The following is a 23,335-nucleotide window of genomic DNA, read 5'->3' on the forward strand; positions in this document are numbered from 1 at the left end:
TCATTCATTTTGTTCTTCATAGATTTAGTCAGTTACCTCAACACATTTTCTTCCCCTTTTAACTGCTGAATTTCCTCAGAACTTGAGGTAAAAATAACGTTTTACGGCTAAGCCAAAATAACGTTTACTAAAGGAGAAAAAAAATCTTTTTATTTCCCAGTTAAACAAGAAAAGGCACTGCTGACGTGTCTGCGGTGCAGAAGAATGTAAAGCAGTGAGAAATATTTTACTAAAAGGAAAACACAGATGATTCAAGATCTAACTTTGTGTTCGGGTTCTGCTCCCTTCTGATTTATAGTGTACTGATTCTGCCAAGTGCAAAATATTAGTAACATACATAGATCAAGTGAACTGCATAATTTCCTAAACAGATAGGAAAGTGGGGCAAACTGGAAACAAAAGGAAAGTGTAAATCTGCAAAGCCTTTGAGCAGAGCAAAATGAATTAAATGACAAAGCAGTACAAGAAACATGATCCTAAATTGGCAATTCCTGCTGTGCCAAATGAGAGTCCAGTTGTTGTATTACAAAGATAAAGATTGGTATTGAAAAGGGTGGCTACTCCAAACATTAAGAGCTGCCAAAAAGCAACAGGATCTTAAAACAATTGAAACCACAAAAGTTAGTCATGGGCCCGCCCTTCTGGAAAGGCTTGCCACAAAAACCAAGATGTGCCAGTGGCTACAAATCACTCCGTTACACAGTGAAGGGAAGAAAACACACCAGGTTTGTGGTGTGAATCTTGCAGAATGGTCTGTGTCTCTAGGATAGAAATGGATCATGGCCCTAGGATCGTGGCAGCACAGTGGCAGAGTTGCTGCCTTACAGTGCCAGACACCAGAGTTCGATCCCGACTACGGGTGCTGTCCGTAAGGAGTATGTACGTTCTCCCTGTGATCGCGTGGGTTTTCTCCAGGTGCTCCAGTTTTCTCCTACACTCCAAATACATACAGGTTGGTAGGTTAATTAAAATTATCCCTAGTGTAAGTTAATCGGCTTCTGTATGTAGGATGATGCTAGCGTGTGGGGTGATCGCTGATCGGTGTAGACTCGGGCGGCCTGTTCCCACTCTGGCCTCTAAAGTCTAAAGATAGAACAGAAACATGCCCTTTGGTATATAATGCCAAGTTAAACTAATCTCTTCCACCTGCATGTGATCCATACTCCTGCATATCCATGTGCTTATTTAAAAGCCACATAAATACCATTTTCGCATTTGCTTCCACCCCCGGCTGCATATTCCAGGCACTCACCACTATCAGGTACGATCACAGTGTTTAAGAATTATTCGGACAGTTACATGGAGAGGGCAGGTTTAGAGGGATATGGGCCAAACACAGGCAGGTGCACCTAGTGTTGGGCAGCGTGGGCAATTTGGGCCATTGCCCTGCATGTCTCCTTTAAACTTTGACCTTCTTGCCTCAAAGCTATGTCCTCGAGTATTTGATATTTCCACCCTGGGAAAGTAGTTCTAACCATCTACCCCATGCCTCATATCATTTTATATATTGTACTTCTATAAGGTCACCTCAACCATCAACGTTCAAGTGAAAACAATTCATATTTGTCCCATCTCTCCTTGCAGCTAATGTCGTCTAATTCAAGCAGGATTCTGGTACACCTCTTCTGAACCCTCTCCAAAGCTGCCACATCCTTCTTGTAATGGGGCAAACAGAACTGCACATAATACTCCATATGGCACCAAGCCAAAGTATTATAAAGCTGTAACATAGCTTCCCAACTCAGGTACTCAATGCCATGACCGATGAAGGCAAGTATATCATACGTCTAGTGGCAAGTGAGAGGAAGGTGTCACTTTCCTTTGCACATTAATGGGCCTGTCCCACTTAGGCAATTTTCTAGACTGTCGGCACATGGTCACCGGGGTGTCGCCTGTATGGTCGTGAGTAGTCTCCTCAGTCGCCCAAAGAGTCGGGGGGGAGGAAGAGAGGGCATCCTGATAATTAATTCCAACCGTATCAAATTTGAGTGACAAAACTAAAAAAAAACCCAGGGCATTCTGCATTCTCTACGTTAATGGGAGAAAAATAACACCTAAATAAAGTAATCAGGTCTGCTCAGTATCAGAAGTTACAACTTTCTCTGTACCTTTGGTATGTTTGAGGAGCAGTTGGTCTGCAACAAATATGGCAGACATTTTATCCAGGCTAATTAAAAAACTATGCCAGCAAAGAGTGTTTAAAAGCAGTTTCCAAAAGACTTCACCAGATGTTAAAGACATAATAATTAAGATGCAGGCATTTCAGCCTACTATAGTATGCAGATCATCAAACACCTATTTACACTAATTCTACATAACCTTTTATTTTCCCCTATTCCCATCATCCATCCTAGACTCACCCATTCACCTACAGACTAGGGACAATTACCTTGGCCAATCCATCAACCTGCATGTCTTTGTAGAGGTCAGTTTCGTTTTGGGTTGTGTTCTAAGTGGGTTTTCAGAGTTAATGTTCACCAAGACAAGTAACAAAGGTGCAGCTGCCACGACAGGGTTGTTAACACAGGGTTGTTAACACAGGGTTCCCTTCCCGAGGACAGTTTGCAAGCCCAACTGTTCACAAGTCGAGAAGAAGATAAACAGTGTGTGGGAGTGGATCACAGACACAGCTGTGACAGGAGAGCGAGGGGTGCAAGGAATGTTGCCAACAACCGGCCTCACTTGCTTAGTGAATCAGTGAGCAAGTCTGGCTCCAAGGTGAGAAGGAAAAGGGAGGAAAGAGAGAGAAGGGATTCGGATTGCCCCCATCCCATCTGAATGAAGATGCCAGCAGCCCTGTACCAACCAGCAAACCCATCCCACAGGTCTCCAGAAAGCTTATTTGTTTGTAATATACAGGGGTTTCTGTGACTCAGGGAGGACCTGCACCTATATTGGAGGCACTCACCCAACAGCAGTAGCGGGAACGATGTATCACAAGGTCACACCAGTTGAACACACTGTTCTTGTGCATCGGCGAGTCCAAATGTAGACTGGACAATCGTTTCGCTCAGTCCGCCTGAACCTACCCGATCTCCCGGTTGCTAAACACTTTAATTCCCCATCCCATTCCCACACTGACCTTTCTGTCCTAGGTTTCCTCCATTGTCAGAGTGATGCCAAACACAAATTGGAGGAACATCACATTTTTCTTGGGCAGCTTACCCCAGTGGTATGAATTTTGATTTCTCCAACTTCAAGTAACCATGGCATTCTCTTTCTCCATCCCTCCCCTACCCAAGTTGCACCAGCTTTTTGTTTTCACCCAACTGCGAACAATGGCCTTTCTTTTATCATCATTACTTTTTTTTAAACATTTCATTCATTGTTCATTATCTCTCTACATAATTGTCTCCTTTTCCCCGACTAGTCTGAAGGGTCTCGACCCAAAATGTCACCCATTCCTTCTCTCCAGAGATGCTGCCTGTCCCGCTGAGTTACTCTAACTTTGTGTCTACACTGTTCTTAAAGGTGTACACACACACACACACAACAACAAACTACTGCTCTCCCCTCGACTCCGTCCAAGGACCCAGATAGTCTTTTCAGGTGAGGCAGAGGTTCACTTGCACCTCCTCCAACCTCATCTAATGTATCCACTGTTCCAGATGTGGACACCTATACATAGGCGAGACCAAGTGCAGGCTCGGCAATCATCTCGCTGAATACCTCCGCTCAGTCCATCTAAACCTATCTGATCTCCCGGTTGCTATACACTTTAATGCCCCTCCCATTCCCACACTGACCTTTCTGTCCTGGGCCTCCTCCATTGTCAGAGTGAGGCCCAGCACAAATTGGAGGAACAGCACTTCATATTTTCCTTGGGCAGCTTACACCCCAGCAGTATGAACATGGACATCTCCAACTTCGATAACCCTTGCTTTCCCTCTCTCTCTCTCCATCCCTCCCCTTCCCAGTTCTCCGACCAATCTTACTGTCTCCAACTACATTTTATCTGTTTGCTTTGTTATATCTTCTCCCAGCTAACAATGATCTATTTTACATTTTCCTTGATCTCCATTCCCTTTGTTCTATTTTCACATCTTACACTTCCTTATCTATGTATTTCCCTCTCCCCTGACATCAGTCTGAAGAACGTCTCGACCCGAAACATCACCCATTCCTTCTCTCCAAAGATGATATGCCTGTCCCCCTGAGTTATTCCAGCATGTGTGCCTATCTTTGGTTTAAACCAGCATCTGCAGATATTTCCTACACAAGTGAGGGGGGGGTCGTGGCAAATGGGAGGGGAAAGGCCAGAGATGAAAAGGAGACGAAAGGGCTACAAGATAACAAGGGGAGTGAAATGCAAAGCCAGAGAAAGGAATAAAGGTGTAAGGGGGGCAGGATAGTGGGGAAGTGTGTGCATAGTTGGGGTAGAGGGAAGAGAGGGGATTACATGGGGTGATGGGAAGACTTGTATAAGATTGGAGAATTCTATGTTCAGACGTTTGGGCTGTAACTACTCAAGATGATTTTCTTCCATTAAGTCAATCCAGACCAATGCAATTGTAACTGCAATTGCCAAAGTCATATCGATTAATCAACTTTAATTCAATAAAAAAATTCATGTCAGATGACAGAAGCACTATCCTCCAATTTCCTTTCTGTTTTAAATAATACTTTGTAGTTTGTTTTCAGTTTGATCATAATTTTAACCATAGCCAGTAATTCTCTGATGTACCACCTTTAATTTTAGAAGTTTATATTTTACGATTCCACGATGTGAATTAGCAGAATAATAAGACAAAATAAATTGTATTTCATATCCATGTCAACAGAGTAGCCACGAAAAACATTTAAATACGACATGGCTTTCTAACTCCCCAGAGTTCACTACAATACTAGATTGATCAAGTTTTGTTTCTTCCAATAAGCAGGCAGCAAATGTCAAATTATACTAAATATATTCAAGGGCAACATGACCTTTCAGTATTCAGGCAGTGAAAAATTGTTATTTTCCTCCATTAAGTTAATCTAGACCAAGACAACGGGAATTGAAATTGGTTTACGTCAGATTTGTTAATTAATTTTAACGCAATAAAATTCCTGTATTATTTTCTAGTTTTAAATCATTCTTAACCTGCCAATCAAAAAGATTTTTGCAAGGTTTTTAAATTGATATGTGAAAATCAACAAAGGCAACTAAGAACCGAAGTACCCACTATCAAGGGTGTTTATACACACAAGAACAGGGACAGGCAAGTAAGTGTAAGATCAGATCAGAGACATGCGAGGGTGGGGCACTAGGATCTGTCAACTGCTGTTGCTGGAGAATATTTAACAATGTCTAAACAAGTGGTCGACACAGTGGTGGACCTGCCGTTTCAAAGCACCACAAATCCAATCTTGATCTCGGCTTCTGTCCGTTTCCTCCGGCTTCTTCCAACACCCCAAAGACACGTAGGTTTATTGGATAATTGCCCCCAGTATGTAGGGAGTAGATGCGAAAGTGGTATAACATAGAATCAGCTTGAAAGGGTGGTGGATGGTCAGGGGGGACGCAGTGGGTCCATGGGCCTGTTTCTATGCTGCATCTTTAAACTAAACTTACGGCCAACTCAAAAAGTAGTACATTTTAAGAGGGAAATAAAAATGTGCACCCGACTCGCTTTAAATTGAATCATACCTTTGCGTTTTATTACTTGCGTTTAGGCTACACATCGGACTTGGGTCTGATGGAAAGTCATTGACCTGCAATACAAACCCTGTTTCTTCATACACATTGATGCTGCCCAACTAGAACCTTTACACATATAAATTTACACAAGTTCTTGTAAACTGGTTTGAGGTTCAAGCAGCTATTCATGCACCATGGTCCAGTTTGAAAGTAGTCAGGCTCTTCCTCGAGTCCCGTTTTTAGTTCACCCAAATGGTGAAAATCTTTATTTAGAAAAGGCATGTCGGTCTTCTCTAAGCCTTTATTTTCTGCATGCAAGGCTGCAGTCACTCTTACCAGAAAGCCAAATATCTTGAGATGTTCCAACACCAAGTCATGATTCCACAACAAAATGGTCTCAGGTAAATACATTTGAAACTTAGCCTCTACCCAAGTGGGAGCAAAATTGAACTTTCATGACAGAATAACACTATCATCCATCCTCAGTTCATGTACCTCTCCCTTCCACTCCATTCATTTTCCTGCACAAAGCACAACTCCAATAATAATGTTTAAGAAGGAACTGCAGATGCTGTTAAACACTGTGTATACTCCAATAATAATGTGTCTGATTGTGCAGAAATCCAGATGGTTTGACATCTGCTTCATCTGGTTCTGCTTCCCATTCTCTTTTTAAATACCAGACTCACATGAACATTGTAATATTATATCCTACCTTCAAAAGTGAATGTTAAATATGTTAGGGCAAAGATTGGAGAAGTTTGGTTTATTATAGTCACGTACTGAGGTTCAGTGTAAAGCATTTGTTTACATACAATTCAAAGACATACATACATACATACAATTAAACTGTTCACACTGCACAGATAAAGGATAATGGGTATAACATTTAGTGCAAGATTTAACATTGAGGTCCAATAAAGTCCGAATAAAGATATTGTAACATCTCTGGTTCAAGATCCTTCACCTATTCCTTTTCTCCAGAGATGCTGTCTGACCCGCTGAGTTACTCCAGCTTTTTGTGCTCTTCTTCGGTTTAAACCAGCATCTGCAGTTCCTTCCTACACTAAAGATGGTTCAAAGCTCTCTAAAGAGGTAGAGAGGTCAGGACTGCAGTCTAGGGGATGAGAGGATGGTTCAGTTGCCAGGTAACAGATAGTCCATAGATTAAAATACCTGCTAGTCTGGCAGCAAAATCTCAGATGTGTCAGATTATTGGTGTTTTACAGTACAAGGAAACCAGTCTATCATTGCCTATACACAGTGTCTGTTCCCAATTGGGATTCGCCAATTAACCACTGAACTAGTGCATGAAGATTTGAGGATGTTGCCACGACTTGAGGGCCTACGTAATAAGGTGAGATTGGAATGTAGGCCAAGCAAGCCTTTTCATTGTTGGGTGGGGCTGCAGAGCATAAGGTTTCACATGGTTATGAATGAGTCGTTCCCACAACTGACTACATTATGTCTAACCACGTCATATATTTAGATTGCATTTTTAATGAACATAACAATAATTTGGACGTCCTTCTCATTTTAAGCAGAATTGTACTTTCAACCACTGATCACCGAAATAAGAGGTGATCATGTCGGAAGGACCTCGGATCCATGCCAACAAGACCTGCAATTTAGATCTCCTCAATTAATAGAAACATAGAAAATAGGTGTAGGAGTAGGCCATTCGGCCCTTTGAGCCGAATTAATCTATTCAAACATCGATGTGTAAATTGGGGCAGATGATTTCAAGCCAAATTAGATAATAAAAAGAAAGTTCAGCAAGCGAACAAATTCAGGGGAGCAACCTGGCACAATATCTTTTCATTTATATATTTTCTAAGCTAAAATTAAAACCGAAAGGGTTGAGACGATTGCAGAGTGGCCATTTGGCAATAATTAACACAGATCACATATGATCAGTGGCAGGTTTAGTTAATGGCTGGTGAAGCTCAGTAACTTTGCAGCACTCAATCTGTTTCGCTGGCAAGACACATTTACCGAGGCCAAATATTTTGGAAGGCAGGATGGCCAAGACAGCAACTGTAGAACACGTGTTTAGCGCGCGTCTGTCACAGCCACAATGTTGACATACAAGTAACAGCACCAATCATTAGCCTCACCAATATTCAAACAATGAATTGTAGCCGAGAAATGCTCCAAGTCTCAGCATCAAAGCCATCAGTGATGCACATAACCAGGGATACTCCATGCTTCACGCTTATTGTCCATGACAATCAATTGCTGGACTTCTAATTTTCATCCATCTTGCCGTTATTCTCTCCTTCAGCAATCATGCATTTTTCGTGCCTGGACAGGCTTGGACTCTCATTACAAATATGATGCGTTTTAAGAATCATGGTAAACTTGAAAATGTGACAAGGTGACATTCATGAAGGTGAATTATGACTGAATTAGGAAATGGTCATGGTAAACTCGTGGTCTTGGTAGATCAGGCCAAATTACTGTCCTAATACAACAACTATTCCATTCTCTGCCCCATTCAAAATGCATTTATTTACACCAGGCCAAAGATCTCAGAAGCAATGGGTGGATCTTGATATCTTTTACACCAAGAAAAAAGCTTAGCCAAAATGTGAAATCACTTTTGATTTTGGGTTTAAATTCAGTCTCAATTAAGAGGACAGTTCACAACTCCATTCATGTACATGAATGTACATAGCTCAGCACTAGCTCTCATAGTACTATGGCTGCCCAACTTACGGTTCAAAGACAATCAAATATTAGGCTCAAATAGACTATCAAAGTCTCTGTTATCACCTAGTACACTAACTGCATCAAAAAATTGTTTTAATCTTGAAGCCTTTACTTTGCTGGTTTACAAATCTCACTCCTTTGCATTTTCCCCCAAGAATTCTGCAAATAAATGTTTTCTTTCTCCATTCCACTGCCCTAAAGATCCACAGAACGTGGCAACTGGCAGCAACCTCGCCCCCACTGCACATTCTCCACCGGCAATTGCAGACAGCGGATCACCTATTCACCTGCTCCATTATGATCCATTCTATCAAGAGATCTGCTCCTCTGCTGGTCTGGATTCACTAAGCAAAGTGTGAAGATAAATGTGGGACTAAAGATGCACCCAAAGCCTATTTGAAGAAATGCAACATCCCACCGAATTCTGAGTCCATCACTGCTCCGAGTGGAAAAGCAGCATTCAGAATGGTATCGAGAAACATGTGGACAGGCATAAACAGCAGGAATTCATCTACTCAACCACCCCATCCCTTGCTCCATCTTGGGGAAGAACCTCCAGTTCCCCCAGTTCCATTATCAGCCACCTCAGAACCACAGACCCTGCTCAATCTGGAGGGAAAGCCCAACATCATGCAGCTTCCCATATTCCTACCTAGCAAGAGAAAACACAACGCTGCAACCAAAACTTAACCCATCATGCACCAGAACCACAATATGGAACTTCCTGGTTCATTGGGCACAAATCATTAACTAATGGGGAATTTTGATCTGCACAGTTCATAGCCATGATTTAAAATAAAGCCATGAAGTGGAGCAGCCAACCAGCAGGACAAGCAGCATTTAAAAAAAAGTTTGCAAAGTTTTGGTTGCAGTGAGGGGAAGGATGGCGAGAAGGGGGAATGTCATTGATAGGGTGCAAACCAATGTTCTCCATGTGACATAAATGTAGTGGATGCCATGCAAGATGAATGCTTAAGTATAGCTGATCTGTGAGAGCAGATGAGAGGGAAAATAAGCTACCTTGGAACTTTGGGATTAGAAGCCAGAATATGGTGGAAAAACACAGTAGATCTGGTAGCATCCATGGAGGAAAATAACTGAGGTGCACTTGAAATAAAACTGTTAAAGTGCTGGAGTAACTCAGCTGGTCAGGCTGCATATCTGGAAAATATTGGTAGGCAACATTTCAGGTGTCCCAAAATGTCAGTTATTCATGTTCTGCAGAGATGCTGCCTGACCTGCTGAATTACTCCAGAGCTGTCTTTTTTGTAAACCAGCATTAGCAGTTCCTCGTGTCAGAGTTGAAATTACAGTGGATGACCTTGCTATAAGGTGTACGGTACTATCCAGTGCCGACACAAATAGGAAAGATTGGACACCTTTTTCCTTGTTGTTATTCAGCTTATTTAATATCATTAGGCGCCTCCGCAGTCTACAAAGTATTATTTTAGTCATTGGTGTAATGCAAGAAATATGGGTGGCAATTAGCACAAGGTTAGGTCCAGGAAAGAGTATCCGAACAATGTCTATTTGGGAAATGTTAAGCGAGAAGTAAATGTTGAATTGTACGGATAGCTCCCCACATAATGGCCACATGTAATCTTGTCACGGGTCAGACAGGGCGTCGATGCTTCACCCACCTGACTGCATCACCAACACTCCTTCAATCCTAAAAACCCGTCTCTAGTTGTGCACTCAGGATGATCTTGCATCCATCGCAAGTTGGCAAATTAATAAAAGCATTGTTATTATTTATGTGCAATAGCAGTTTTGTTGCTTTTAATAAATGCAACCGACCTAAATTACGCAAGACAGTTCTTCTGCACTTATTTCTCTAGTTTAAAAAAAACAGTTCATCAGATAAACTCAATTCCTTGAACTCATTATCCAGCTAAGAATGTTAAGCTTCAGCTCGCACTACATTCAGGACATCAGTCGCACTGCATGATGAGCATGCAACATGTGGTGTCCGGAGCAGAATCCATATGTCAACACGCATTTCAGATTGGATGCTCAATCACCCAAGGCCACTTGTAAAGCATTTCAAACAATACAGATAAATTATATGCCTGTGTGGATTGGTAGTGAAGAGAATTAACTTTCATGGTGACGGTTGAAAGTTGATATTGATTGGCTTTTGTTTAATTCATTAATGTATTTAATTGTTCAAAGAATACAATCTCTAAAAGATAATCTTTTGCAGCCTAAATTTCCACCACTACTCTTGCCAAACCTATTTTCCATCTCATTTTCTTTCAACAGACAAGACATTCAGTCCATCAAGTCTATACCATTGTCATTCCTAATCATTCACATATTTCCATGCACCCTCTTCTCTAACCACTGCCCAACTCCTGAGTCACCTGTCATCCACTTATATCAGGGGTAACTTACAGCTGCCATTTAACCTTAGAACAAAAGGGGGAGGGGTAACGAACTGGATATTTCCCCAGGTCTTCAACAGAAATTCACTTCAGTGATCCTTCCCATTTTGGTCCAGCAGTCTCACCTTTTGAAAAAAATAATTTATTTCAGATCTGTCATGTTCTTAAAAACTGAACTAATTTGGTATAACATTACAAGTCTAAATGGATGCCTTCAGTTCAACAGGACCTACAGATCACAGCCTGCTCGGATCACCATGTTTAAAAAATGATCTTTAATATTATAAAGGCAAAACAATTTTCCAGCAGTCCTTCCCAGCAAACAATTACTAAATCTATCACTTCATCTTAAAATTGACTGCACTCAAATGCAAAACACAAAACTAAACTAAAGGCGGCACAATGGTAGAGTTGCTGCCTTACAGCCAATGTAGCGCCGGAGATCCGGGTTCGATCCCGACTACCAGGCTGTCTGCACGGAGTTTGTATGTTCTCCCCGTGACCAGCGTGTGTTTTCTCCGAGATCTTCGGTTTCCTCCCACACGCCAAGGATGTACAGTATGTAAAAATTGGCCCTAGTGTGTGTAGGATAGTGTTAATATGCAGGGATCGCTGGTCGGCGCGGACCCGGTGGACCGAAGGGCCTGTTTCAGCGCTGTATCTCTAAACTAAATTCTCAGACCGCCCACTTCAGCAATGAGGGTGCACTGCCAACTGTTTGCTGATCCCCAACAGAAGTTATATTTGTATTCTTATTGAACATCAGCTTAGCCTTCCAAAGACAAAGACTTCAAAGCACAAAGGCAATCTCAATGGCACTTGACGGACTATGTCCTGAAATGGAATACAAATTAACAATGGGTTTGGAAACCATGCCTTTGTGACAAAGATTCGATAACTATTGATTGAGAACAGATTGCCAAGAAGCAGTACTGTCAGACAGCTCTGATTACTACAAAATAAAGCTTATAATAATGCATTTTTAATAGCCACGTGACCCCGCTTTGCCATGTCCCTCATCTATTTTCTTCTGAAGAAACAACCTCAACGCAACAACTATATCATCTCCTTTCAGAACCTAGTGTGCCTCAGTGTGATCTCCTCCATTTTGCTAAACACCATCTTTAATTTTTCATCACAGGACAAATCAGGAACAGCACTGTGGCATAGCGGCAGAGTTGCTGCCTCACAGCGCTGGAGACCCCGGTTCGATCCCGACTACGGGTGCTGTCTGTGTACGTGCTCCCTGTGACCTGCGTGAGTTATCACCAGGATCTGGAAATACTCAGGTGGTCTGTCTACATCAGTTGAAAGAGAAACAGAGGTAATGCATTTCTCTTCCCTCAGAGGGGAAATCCATATTTGTTTCTCTTGCCACAGATGCAGGCTGACTGACTATTTCTCTCATTTTCTGCTTTTATTGTAGACTTCCAGCATCTGCATTTCATTGATTTTCCACATTATCCATTGTGTTGAATTGCAACCACCATCAACGAAGATGGGACAGACTTTAAAAAAGAAGCAGCAGCTCAAAGCTGGGTGTCCATGGGAGCAGCAGCAAGGTACATCATAACAATAGGAAACCTCCGGGTTTAGCAAAACCCTCACTCTACCATGTTGCCACTTTATCTTTCGATTCATTAGGTCTATGGATATGATGATTGGTAGTGTTGCACATAAAGGGGCAGAATGTCCAAGGCTGCAACAGGATATAGATCAGATGGACAATTAGATGCATTGGCAGATGGGATTTAATCCCAACAAGTGTGAAGTGATACATTTTGAAAGGCACACAGGGTAGGACATATACAGCACATGGGAGGACACCAAGGAATGTTGACAAACATAGGGACCTTGAAGTTCTATACCATTGTTCCCCAAAAGTGACAACTCTAGTCAGTAATGTGGCAAAGGAGGCATGCTTGCCTTCACAGGTTGGGGCAGAGAATACAAAGTTGTGATGTTATGTAGCAATTTTACAAAACATCGATTAGGCCACTGAGGAAGGACGAGGGTGCATTAGAGAGAAAGCAGAGGAGATTCCCCAGGATGTTGTCTGGAATGGAGGACTTGTATTGTATTGTATATCTTTATTGTCATTTCCTGAGTATTCACATACCCAGAGGAAACAAAAAAACGTTGCTCAACCAGTGTCCATTCAGTGTGCATTAGAAATAAATAGAAATAAAAATACATGTATCATGAACAAATTTAACACTCCACTAAACATTCAACAGGCGTTCCGATCAGCAGCGGCACAACAGTGGCTCTGCTGCAGTGTGTCCAGGTTGGTGGCTGGTGCGCGATACTTTGGCAGGGGGCAAAGTCCGTTTAGCAGTCTTATAGCCTGTGGGAAGAAGCTGAGGAGCATCCTGCTGGTTTTGCAGCTCCTGTACCTCTTCCCAGATGGCAGGATGGAGAAAATGTTACAGGGAGTGATTGGAGAGGCTGGGTTTGTTTTCTCTGGAAAGAGAAGCCATGGGGAGGTCTGATAGGAGGCATACCAAATTAGGAGGTGGATCATTAGAATCCTTTCCCCATGATTGGGACATCATAAACAAGAGGGCACAGTTAAAGTGAGAGGATTAAGGGGATTGAGTGGGAAATATTTGTGTTGTTCATTTCCCCCACCAACATGGTTGGTATCTGGAATGCACTTCCAGAGGAGGTGAAATCAGATACAATTACTATATAAAAGGCATTTAGACTGGCAACATTACCCTTTTAAATAGATGTATAGAATGGAAGATAGACACAAAAAGGAGTAACTCAGCGGGACAGGCAGCATCTCTGGAGAGAAAGAATGGGTGATGTTTCAGGTCGAGACCCATCTTCAGACGAAGGGTCTTGACCCGAAATGTCACCCATTCCTCTCCAGAGATGCTGCCTGTCCTGCAGAGTTACTTCAGCTTTGTGTCTATCTTCGGTTTAAACCAGCATTTGCTATTGCTTCTTACACAATATATAGAACTGCATGGATCTAACGGTCAATTTTCTGCATGGATCTAACTAATCAATCCTGATTCAATGACATGCAATTCAAACCTGGCAAGTTGCAGCTACGAAAAGGGGCTACATCTGTGTCCATCATCAAGCAATCGACAAAGCCGAACAATCTCACAGCAACAGCTCTGAGCTCTGCACTCTAGATAAACACTTTGGAAAAAGTTCTAAAGTTACAGCAGATTCGGACTGTGACGTTCACCACTTCCAATGCCTTGGGGAGGCATGGGAACGACCTGATCCCACGCTCACTTCCCAAGAGTTCAGCACCCATTTAACCTCACTGCAAATCCCTGCAAAAGTTTTGTCTTCAGTGTTTAGTGCAGTGCTGTCTGTGGAGGAATCATCATTTGAATCAGGAGTTACATTAGCAATCGTTTCTTTGCAGAACACAGTACTACCAAGTTTTTTTAATATTAAGAAGCATCAGCATATAAAATTGTCAGTCTAAAAATGTTCTAATTTTCTTTGAGTTAACTTCAAGCAACAACAACTTTTTTAAATACCGTACGCAGCTAAGGAAACAATGTTAACACGTGAAAACAAATGTTCAATTCTAGTTATTTCCAACAGCCAAGCCAAGAATCAATCCTTTGCCAAGATCCTAGCGCTCACTGTGGGATTAAAAAAAAACATCTCCCATGCTGCATTCCAAACATTTTCATACCTAAAAATCAGCTTTAATCAGCTTCAAGTTCAATGTATTATATGCCTTAAAAGGAACCAAACATTCTTTTTATTTGAGCAATCAGCTAGCCAACTAAGCACGAATCATGTTATTGTACTGTTCACATTTTCTATCATCCACATTGAAGCGATCTGAAATTGTTGCTTTCACAACCCCAAGTTTCATGAACAACAAACTGAAAAATATCTGCTGCTGATCCTATCAGCATGTAAAACTGAGAACTAGTTACGTAAACATAATCACATCTCTATCACAAGAACAGCAGCTTCGATCTATTAAACAATACTAAGGAAAGGGCTCAGGTGAGTTTGGACTACATGTAATTATCTCAAGCATAGTAAATGATTGATAGATTACCAGTGCATTTGGAATATCCAGTGTATCACCAGTGCCCTTCAGATATCCAAAATGTAAAGAAATATCAAGTTTCAAGAATGCTGTATTATTTAAAAACTTCCCTCCATTCAAAGGGTATGAAGCAGACAGGCTGAAGCAGGCAAACAATGGGTACTCTGGGGGGGAGGGGTCTAATTATTTTATCCAGAACATGAACTGCATTTGTTCAAACAAACTCACAGGAAAAGGATGAACAGCAAGTGATTTCCCCTCTCACTGTTTCGCCAGTAACACGGGTTCATACTCACAATATCATATCGTTAAGAAAATAGACACCAATAAGAGCAATACAGCAAAAAATGAAAACTGGCAAATAAATGTCAACAAGATGCCTATACCACACATTAACATCTCACGCAGCCTGAACAGATGGAGAAATAGACAGAACACTCAACGGAAAGGGAGCACACCATATGCAGACAGTGTAGCAACAGAAAGGTAGATGAGAGGGTAGGTAACGAAGAAAGGATGGTGAGAGGCAAAGAAATTAAGGTGAGAGGCAAAGAAAGAAGGCAAGATGCAAAGAAGGAAAGGTAAGATGCAAAGAAGGGAAGGTGAGGCAAAGAGAGGAAGGCGAGGCAAAGAGAGGAAGGCGAGGCAAAGAGAGGAAGGTGAGGGGCAAAGAAGGGTGAAAAGAAGCAAAGAAAGGAAGGTGAGCAGAGGCAAAGAAAGGAAGGTGAGAAGAGGCAAAGAAAGGAAGGCGAGAGACAAAGAAAGGAAGGAAGGTGAGATGGAAAGGAAGGTTAGATGCAAAGAAGAATGGAAGGTGATATGCAAAGAAGGAAGGTGAGAGACAAAGAAAGGATGAGAAGCAAAAGGAAGGTGAGAGGAGACAAAGAAAGGAAGGTGAGAATGGGGTGCAAGGAAGGAGCGTGCAATCTCACCGGGGCGAACTTGTAACGAGCCATCCTTTCGGCTGCACCAGAGCGCCTTCTCGCCGCTCTGCAAGATGTAGTGGTCCTTGGCTTGGAAGAGCTCCATGTCCGATCAGCGGCGGTGACACATGTTGGGACGGAGAGAGTGAGGAGCAGGAGTAGCAGCAGCGCCCTGTTCCGCCGGCGCTGCCTCGCCTCGCCTCCCCTCCCTCACTCGCTGGCTTCCTGCAGCCACGGCCCACGTGACCCCGCCTCCCGCGTCACTGCCACGCCCTGTCCCGCCCTCTCGGCGTCACCGCCCCGCCCACCTCAGCGCCCGGCCCCTCACGTCACCGCCCGCCCCGCCCCCTCTTGCGTCACCGCCCCGCCCACCTCAGCGCCCGGCCCTCTCACGTCACCGCCCGCCCGGCCCCCCCTCTTGCGTCACCGCCCCGCCCACCTCAGCGTCCGGCCCCTCACGTCACCGCCCGTCCTGCGCCGCCCCGCCCCCTCCGGCGTCACCGCCCGTCCTGCCCCGCCCCCTACGCCTCAGCGCCCGGCCTTTCTCGCATCACCTCCCCTGCCCGCCACGCCCCGCCCCCTCCGGCGTCACCGCCCCTCCCGCCCCTTAAAGGGGTGACAACCCGTCCTACCTCCTGCCACGGAAGGATTTTTCTGTTGGCCAAATTAAAGGTAAAGGTCTGAAGAAGGGGCTCGACCCAAAACGTCAGCCAATTCTTCTCTCCAGAGATGCTTCCCAAAGATCACAAAAGGGGATTTGTATATAAAACCAAAAGAAAATGTCAAGGGCCTGTCCCACTTAGGTGATTTACTGGCGATAGCCGGCGACTGTCATAGTTGTGGCAGGTCGCCGAAAAACAGGCGACTGGACCCCCCCTACGACAATGTCTACGACAAGCTACAACAACCTACCACCTAGTCGACGTCAAGCAACACCAGGCTACCGAAACCTGCGACCCAATCGTCGCGACTTAGGACGTCCACTTACGACAACCTACGGCGACACCTACGATAACCTACGTCCACAAGCTACGACCCTGTCGGCGACAACTGAGGGCAACTGAAGACATGTGACGTCATTTTGGCCTCTAAAACACTGGAATCACCCAGTTTCCCTATAAAACAGGTTGTAGGGTGCGGTTTCGAATCATTCTGCATCATGACTACCAGGAGTAACATCAGAGGGCATTGTTCTTATTACAAGAACAAGAAGCCCTGCTGTTTGCAGCAGCCCTCTTGCATTGAAATCTGCAAGACAGAAGGACAAGAAGAATTGTGAAGAATAAGCCCAAGAAGAGGTCTCTGTGGATGAAGATCTTGTTCCAGAAGAGACGCATGTTGGGTCAGTATGAAAACCTGATGACTGAGCACCAGCAAAAAGATGAGGCTGCCTTAAAAAAATTCAGGAAGTCCACGCACTTTATTTTTTACCTGATCACGTGTTTTTCCAAAGTCGCTAATTGACTTCGCCTGACGACAACCTGGCGACAACCTACAATAGCACCTACGTCAGGAGATGGCAAGCTACGACAAGTCGCCGACTGTCACAAAAAGGTTTTGAACATTTCAAAATCCAGCGGAGACCAGAAAAACGCTACATCTCTTTGGGCGACTGAGGAGACTACTCACGACCATACAGGCGACACCCCAGCGACCGTATGGTGGCAGCCTAGTCGCCTGTAGTCGCCTAAAAAATTGTGTAAGTGAGACAGGCCCTTAACAAAATGTTTGAAACATTTGTTTCACATTTTCATTTATTCAAGAGCTATGTACTATTCTATGTACCACTACCATTGCATATCTCTCGGTTCACTCTTCCCTAACTCTCAATCAGAAGAAGGGTCTCGACTCAAAATGTCACCTATTCCTTTTCTCCAGAGATGCTACCTGTCCCGCTGAGTTACTCCAGCAATTTGTGTCTATCTTCGGTGTAAACCAGCACCTGCAGTTCCTTCCTACACACTTAATATTTTCTTTTACAGCTTGGTATCAAATTTCAGACATTTGACTATGTTTCTATCAGAACGCAGCAACATGAGACAAAGGAGCTCTATACAGCAGAGGTGGGGGCATGATAAAGATTAGAAAATAAGTAATCAGTTAAGTAGAAGACACTAAGAACCTTGAGCAAACACAAGGTGCTAAAAGTACTCAGTGGGTCAGGCAGCATCTGTGAAGGGAAAGGATAAGCAACGTTTCTGGCTCGGATGTAGATTGGGAGAGACTCAATAGTCAATAGTGCGTTTTATTGTCACCTGCTGATTGTAAACACAGTGAAATTATTTTCCTTTCAAACAGATCAGTAGAGTATCACCATAGTATACTATATAGAGTATACTATAGCAAGTATACAGGAATAATCTACTGAGCTGCATTCAGGAGGCGCCATGTTTTGGCACCATGTTCAAAGTCCACACTCTAGTCCTTGTCCTCCCTTGTCCACACAAGGGGGGACAAGATAAGATTGAGGTATTTAGAGACTTGTTCGGTGGGCAGGAGCAGGTAGAAACAATGGGTCTGCCAGCAAACGTCACCTATCCATTTCCTGCACAGGTACAGCCTGACTCACTGAATTACTGTAAAAAGACTTTATTCCACACAGAGTCTTTTACTATAACTGTTTATTAAAGTTACTGTTATACACTATGCAATAGCTGTCCGTGGTCATCACTGGAGCTAGAGAGCGAGCTAGAGGTGGGGACACTGCAATTATACTGGAGATAATGGGGAGTGGTTAGTGGTGGGGAGGTCACTATGGTTAAAGGAACATGCACTGATCTACATCCTTCCTCTTAGAAATAAAAGCATGACAGTACAGGGCAATACACAGAGCGACCACGGCTCATACGCTACAATCGTGAACCGCACCGGGAACAGTTAAAAGCTACGCGAACTCCCCGTAACGGACAGGCGGCTTGACCAGCCGGCCAGAGCGGGTGCGCAAACCGCACTCCCCTTCCACCGCGGGTGCAGAAGGGACCGCAGCAAGGGTATCGGTTGGAAAGCCGGGCGGTGAAAGGATAGGAGGAGGAGGAGAACCGCCCGGGGAGACGGGTTTGGCAGGCGAGGCAGGGGAACGAGGCTGTGGTGAGCGGGGGACAGAGAGTTGGGAGGGGAGCTTGCGCGGCATGCGAGGAGTGGCTGGGGCTGGCGGGGTGACGGGCGGGCTGCTGGGGATGGGAGGATGGAACGGGTCCGCGGGAGGCGGAGTAGGTTCGTTAACGAGCAATAGGTGTTGGCGGGAACGACGGTAGATGGCCCCCTCGTAATCGACGAGGTAGGACCGCGGAGAGCCGGCGTTGCCAACCACAACGGCCAGCCGGTAGTGGCCGGAGAGGGACTGCATACGAACCACCTGTCCCGGGAACAGCCGTGGAAGTGGCCGGGCGGACTTGTCAAAGGAGCGCTTCTGGATGGCTTTCTTTTCGACGATGCGCTCCGTGACAGTGGCAGGGTCCTGGACCGAGGGTTTGAGGGACTGTTGTGAGACAGGGAGAGGTGGTCTTGTGATGCGGGACATGAGGCGCTGGGCAGGGGAACCGAGCGCAGGGTCGCGGGAAATATTGCGGAGGTTGAGCAGGGCAAGGTAGAAGTCGGAACGGGAAAGGCGGCATTGTTCCAGCAGCTCCTTGGCACTGCGGACGGCCCGTTCAGCAAGTCCGTTGCTCTGAGGATACTCGGGGCTGCTGGTGATGTGGTGAAAGTTCCAACGGGCAGCGAAGGCACGGAACTCAGCGCTGGAAAATTGGCTGCCGTTGTCCGATCGGAGGGTCACCGGGGAGCCGAAGGTGGGAAAGTGGCGGCGAAGCTTCCCGATGACGGCGGCAGATGTGATGGAGGGCAGCTGATCCACTTCGAACCAGCTGGAATATGAGTCCACCAGGACCAGGAAGTGCTTTCCGCGCCACTCGAACAGGTCCGTGGCAACGGACATCCATGGGAGCTCGGGAGCCGGCTGCTGCAGGAGAGGCTGGCGCTGCTGATGAGGATGAAGGCTGTTACAGGCAACGCAAGCGGAGACTCTGTTACGGATGTCTTGAGCCATACCTGGCCAGTAGAATTGGCTCTGGGCCCGGGACAAAGTAGCTTCCACCCCGGGGTGGCCGTTGTGTGCAGATTGGAAATAGTGATCCCGCAGGGCGGCCGGCACCACGACCTTGTGACCCTTCACCACCACGCCGGCGTGCAGCACCAATTCATCCCGAATCAGGAAGTAGGGCACCGCACCAGCAGGCAGGGCAGAGCGTCGGTCAGGCCAACCACGGCGGATAACATCCGCAAGTTGTTGCAGGGCAGGATCATCAGCGGTGTGTTTCACCAGGGACTGCATCTGCTGTGAAGGAACAATGTTAACGTTCAGTACCATGAGGTCAGACCATTCGTAAGGGTGGCAGGCAACGGAAGGCAGCGGAGCACGGGACAAGGTGTCGGCTACAAACATATCTTTGCCCTTTCGGTACACAATCTGGAACGTGAAACGCTGGAGTTGCAGCATCATCCGCTGCAACCAGGAAGAAGCAACATGGATAGGCGTATTCAAAATAGTGACCAGCGGCTGGTGGTCAGTCTCGATGGTGAAAGAGTTGCCCAGGATGTAGTCCTTGAACTTGGAGCAAGCGAACACCACGGCAAGTAGTTCTTTCTCGATCTGGGCATAGCGTTGCTCGGCAGGGGTCATGGTGCGAGAAGCGTAGGAGACAGGTAGCTGCAGGCCGTTATAAAGCTGCAGACAAGCGGCACCGAGACCGAACTTAGAGGCATCGCAAGTGAGGACAATGGGTCTGTGCAGATCGAAGAATTTTAGAGTCGGTGTGTGGGCGAGCTTCGACTTCAGAGCCACGAATGCCGACTGGTGATGTGGGAGCCAGACCCATGCGGAGTCCTTTTTGATTGGCTCCCTCAGGGGAGCACTCAGTTCGCTGAGGTCGGGTATGAACTTACCCAGGTAATTGACCATGCCCAGGAAGCGCTGCAGGCCAGGGATGTCGGTAGGGGCGGGCATCTCGGTGACCGCCGAAGTTTTATGGGGGTCGGGCTTCAGACCCCCTGCCGTGAAGACATGGCCAACGTAAGTGACTTCCGGAACCCGGAATCGACATTTCTTCGGGTTGAGCTTGAGATTGATCTCACGAGACCTGTCGAAGACTTTGCGGAGGTGCAGGTCGTGCTCAGCGACGTCCCTTCCGTACACCAGGATGTCATCCACGATGATAGTGCATGGTAACCCAGCAAACAGCTGTTCCATGGTGCGCTGGAAAACCTCACTAGCCGAGTTGATACCCGAACGGCATACGGAGGAAACGGAACCTGCCAAAGGGAGTGCTGAAGGTAGTGAGAAATGAGGAGCGTTCATCCAGAGGGATCTGCCAGAAGGAGCTCTTGGCGTCTAGGATAGAGAAAACAGTGGCAGGGCCGACCTGTGCAGCAACGTCCTCCACCGTCCGCATGGGGTAGTGCGGGCGCTTGATGGCAAGGTTGAGGTCCTTTGGGTTAATGCAGATCCGGATCTCGCTCTTGTCCTTCTTGGCGGCAACGACCATGGTGGAGACCCACCTGGTGGGAGCGCTCACCTCCTTGAGGATGCCCATGGTCACCATATCGCGCAGAGTAGATTCCACGCGGCCCTTCATCGCAAAGGAGACGCGGTGGGCCGGCCGAATCACCGGGTCGACGTTCGGGTCGACAACAATCTTATAGTCACAGGGCAATTTGCCCAAAATGTCATCAAAGCGGTCGGGGTATTCGTGCAGGGGTCCATGGGGGCCTGCGCCAGGTGAATTCCGTGGTGGAAGGAAACCAAACCAAGGTCCTGACACGCACGGGCGCCCAGCAGGGTGACGTTGTCAGAGTCCAGCAGGTGGATAGTGAGGGGCCGAGAGGTCTCAAGAACTGTACAGATAAGCGTTGCCTTTCCTACAGGAACCAGAACGCCACCCCCAGAGGCATGGAGGCGGGTGTCACCAGGAAGAACTTTCTCACCAGATCTGATCTGCTTGAAAAGGCTTATTGACATAACATTGGCGAAGGCACCAGTATCGACCTTGGCTGAAAACGAATGGCCGTTCACAGTAACATGCACGGAGGGATCTGTTATCGGAGCAGGTGCACCCAAAAGCGAAAACACTGTTGGATCGCCATGGGAGGAGCCCGTATCAGCGTCTGGGAGCTCCTCCGGCTCGTACTGGGAAACCAGCGCGCTATCAGGGTCTGCGAGGTTGTTTAGATCTGCGAGGTTGTTTAGATTCCTCCTTGGAGCTGGGACTGGCTTCCCACGGGAACGACAAGCTGCAGAAAAATGGTTGAGTTTGCCACAGGAAAGACAAGTCTTACCCTGCGCGGGGCAAACGTTGAATGGATGCGATGTGAAATGGCAGTTAGGGCAGCGGCGTGTGGTAGTTGTGGTTGTGACCTTAGCAGGCAGGGCAGCGGGGTTGCGTCGCTGAGGTCCAGCGGACTGCTGGCGGCCAGCTGCACCGGTAAAGTTAATGTCCTGGGACGCCGGGTGGGACACGGAGCCAATGGCAGAGGCCATACGGGCGGCATACATTGCATCCCGTAGTGTCAGATCGTGCTTCACAAGGAGCTCCTCACGCAGCTTAGCGTTCAGGAGACCATGGACCAGGACGTCCCTGATTAATTCTTCCGTGGAGATTGTTTCAAGGCGGCAGCGCCGAGCCAAGTGACGCAAAGCTGCAATATAAGCGTCGATATGCTCGCCGGGAAGCTGCCGCCTCTGGAAGAATTTAAAGCGTTCGATAATGTTATTGGTAGGGATATCACAGAGGGCAGTGAACTTAGCCATGAGACATACCGGGTCGTGACGGTCCTCACCGGCGGCGAAATCAAACGAAGCATATTGATCCATGGCTGCCGGACCAGCGAGGTTGAGCAACAGGTGAGCCTGTACAGCAGGAGTGGCATCAGGATGAGCGATTGCAATGTAGTGTTCGAAGTCGCGCTGGAACACAGTCCAGCGATGGACGATGTCCGTATCGAAGACCAACGTGTCAGGTCGACGACAGGAGTGGGACATAATGAAAAAAAACGGGGGGGGACATCTGGGAAAAAGCAAAGAATAAAAAGAAAACCGATTAACAGGAGACGCAGGTCTACCGCTGTGACACCATGTAAAATGACTTTATTCCACACAGAGTCTTTTACTATAACTGTTTATTAAAGTTACTGTTATACACTATGCAATAGCTGTCCGTGGTCATCACTGGAGCTAGAGAGCGAGCTAGAGGTGGGGACACTGCAACTATACTGGAGATAATGGGGAGCGGTTAGTGGTGGGGAGGTCACTATGGTTAAAGGAACATGCACTGATCTACAATTACTCCAGCACCTGCTGTTTTAATTCACTAAGTATACTTGATGCTAGCAAGGTCTTAGTTTTCTTTTTCATGAATGGTTTTCCACCACTTCTTGGACCTGTGTTTGATTGTAGGATGAACAAAACAAATGAACAAAGAGGAGTCTGAAACCTGTAACACACAGAAGAATAAAGTCAGAGAGACTGCTTTTTATTATTAGCTTGGATTTTTAAATCAAAATTGCGCCAAGTGAGTTTTAATTCAATGCATTTTTGTGGGAAATTCACTGGACACACAGCCTAGTTGTTTCTCTTTAGTTTATTTTAGTTTAGCGTAGTTTTGAG

General features: G+C 45.9%; 1 protein-coding gene across 1 annotated transcript in view; it reads right to left on the bottom strand.

Annotated features, from left to right (window-relative positions):
- inpp5f (inositol polyphosphate-5-phosphatase F) overlaps positions 1-15,914 on the bottom strand; it is a 145,239-nt gene extending 129,325 nt beyond the window's left edge. The window contains exon 1 of the mRNA XM_055646835.1: positions 15,688-15,914. Within this exon, the coding sequence (XP_055502810.1) occupies positions 15,688-15,784 (97 nt within the window). The 5' untranslated portion in view covers positions 15,785-15,914. The remainder of the gene's footprint in view (positions 1-15,687) is intronic.
- Positions 15,915-23,335: the final 7,421 nt, after the last annotated feature.

This window comes from Leucoraja erinacea, chromosome 15 (assembly GCF_028641065.1).
Source record: "Leucoraja erinacea ecotype New England chromosome 15, Leri_hhj_1, whole genome shotgun sequence".
In the NCBI taxonomy this organism is placed as follows: Eukaryota; Metazoa; Chordata; class Chondrichthyes; order Rajiformes; family Rajidae; genus Leucoraja; species Leucoraja erinaceus.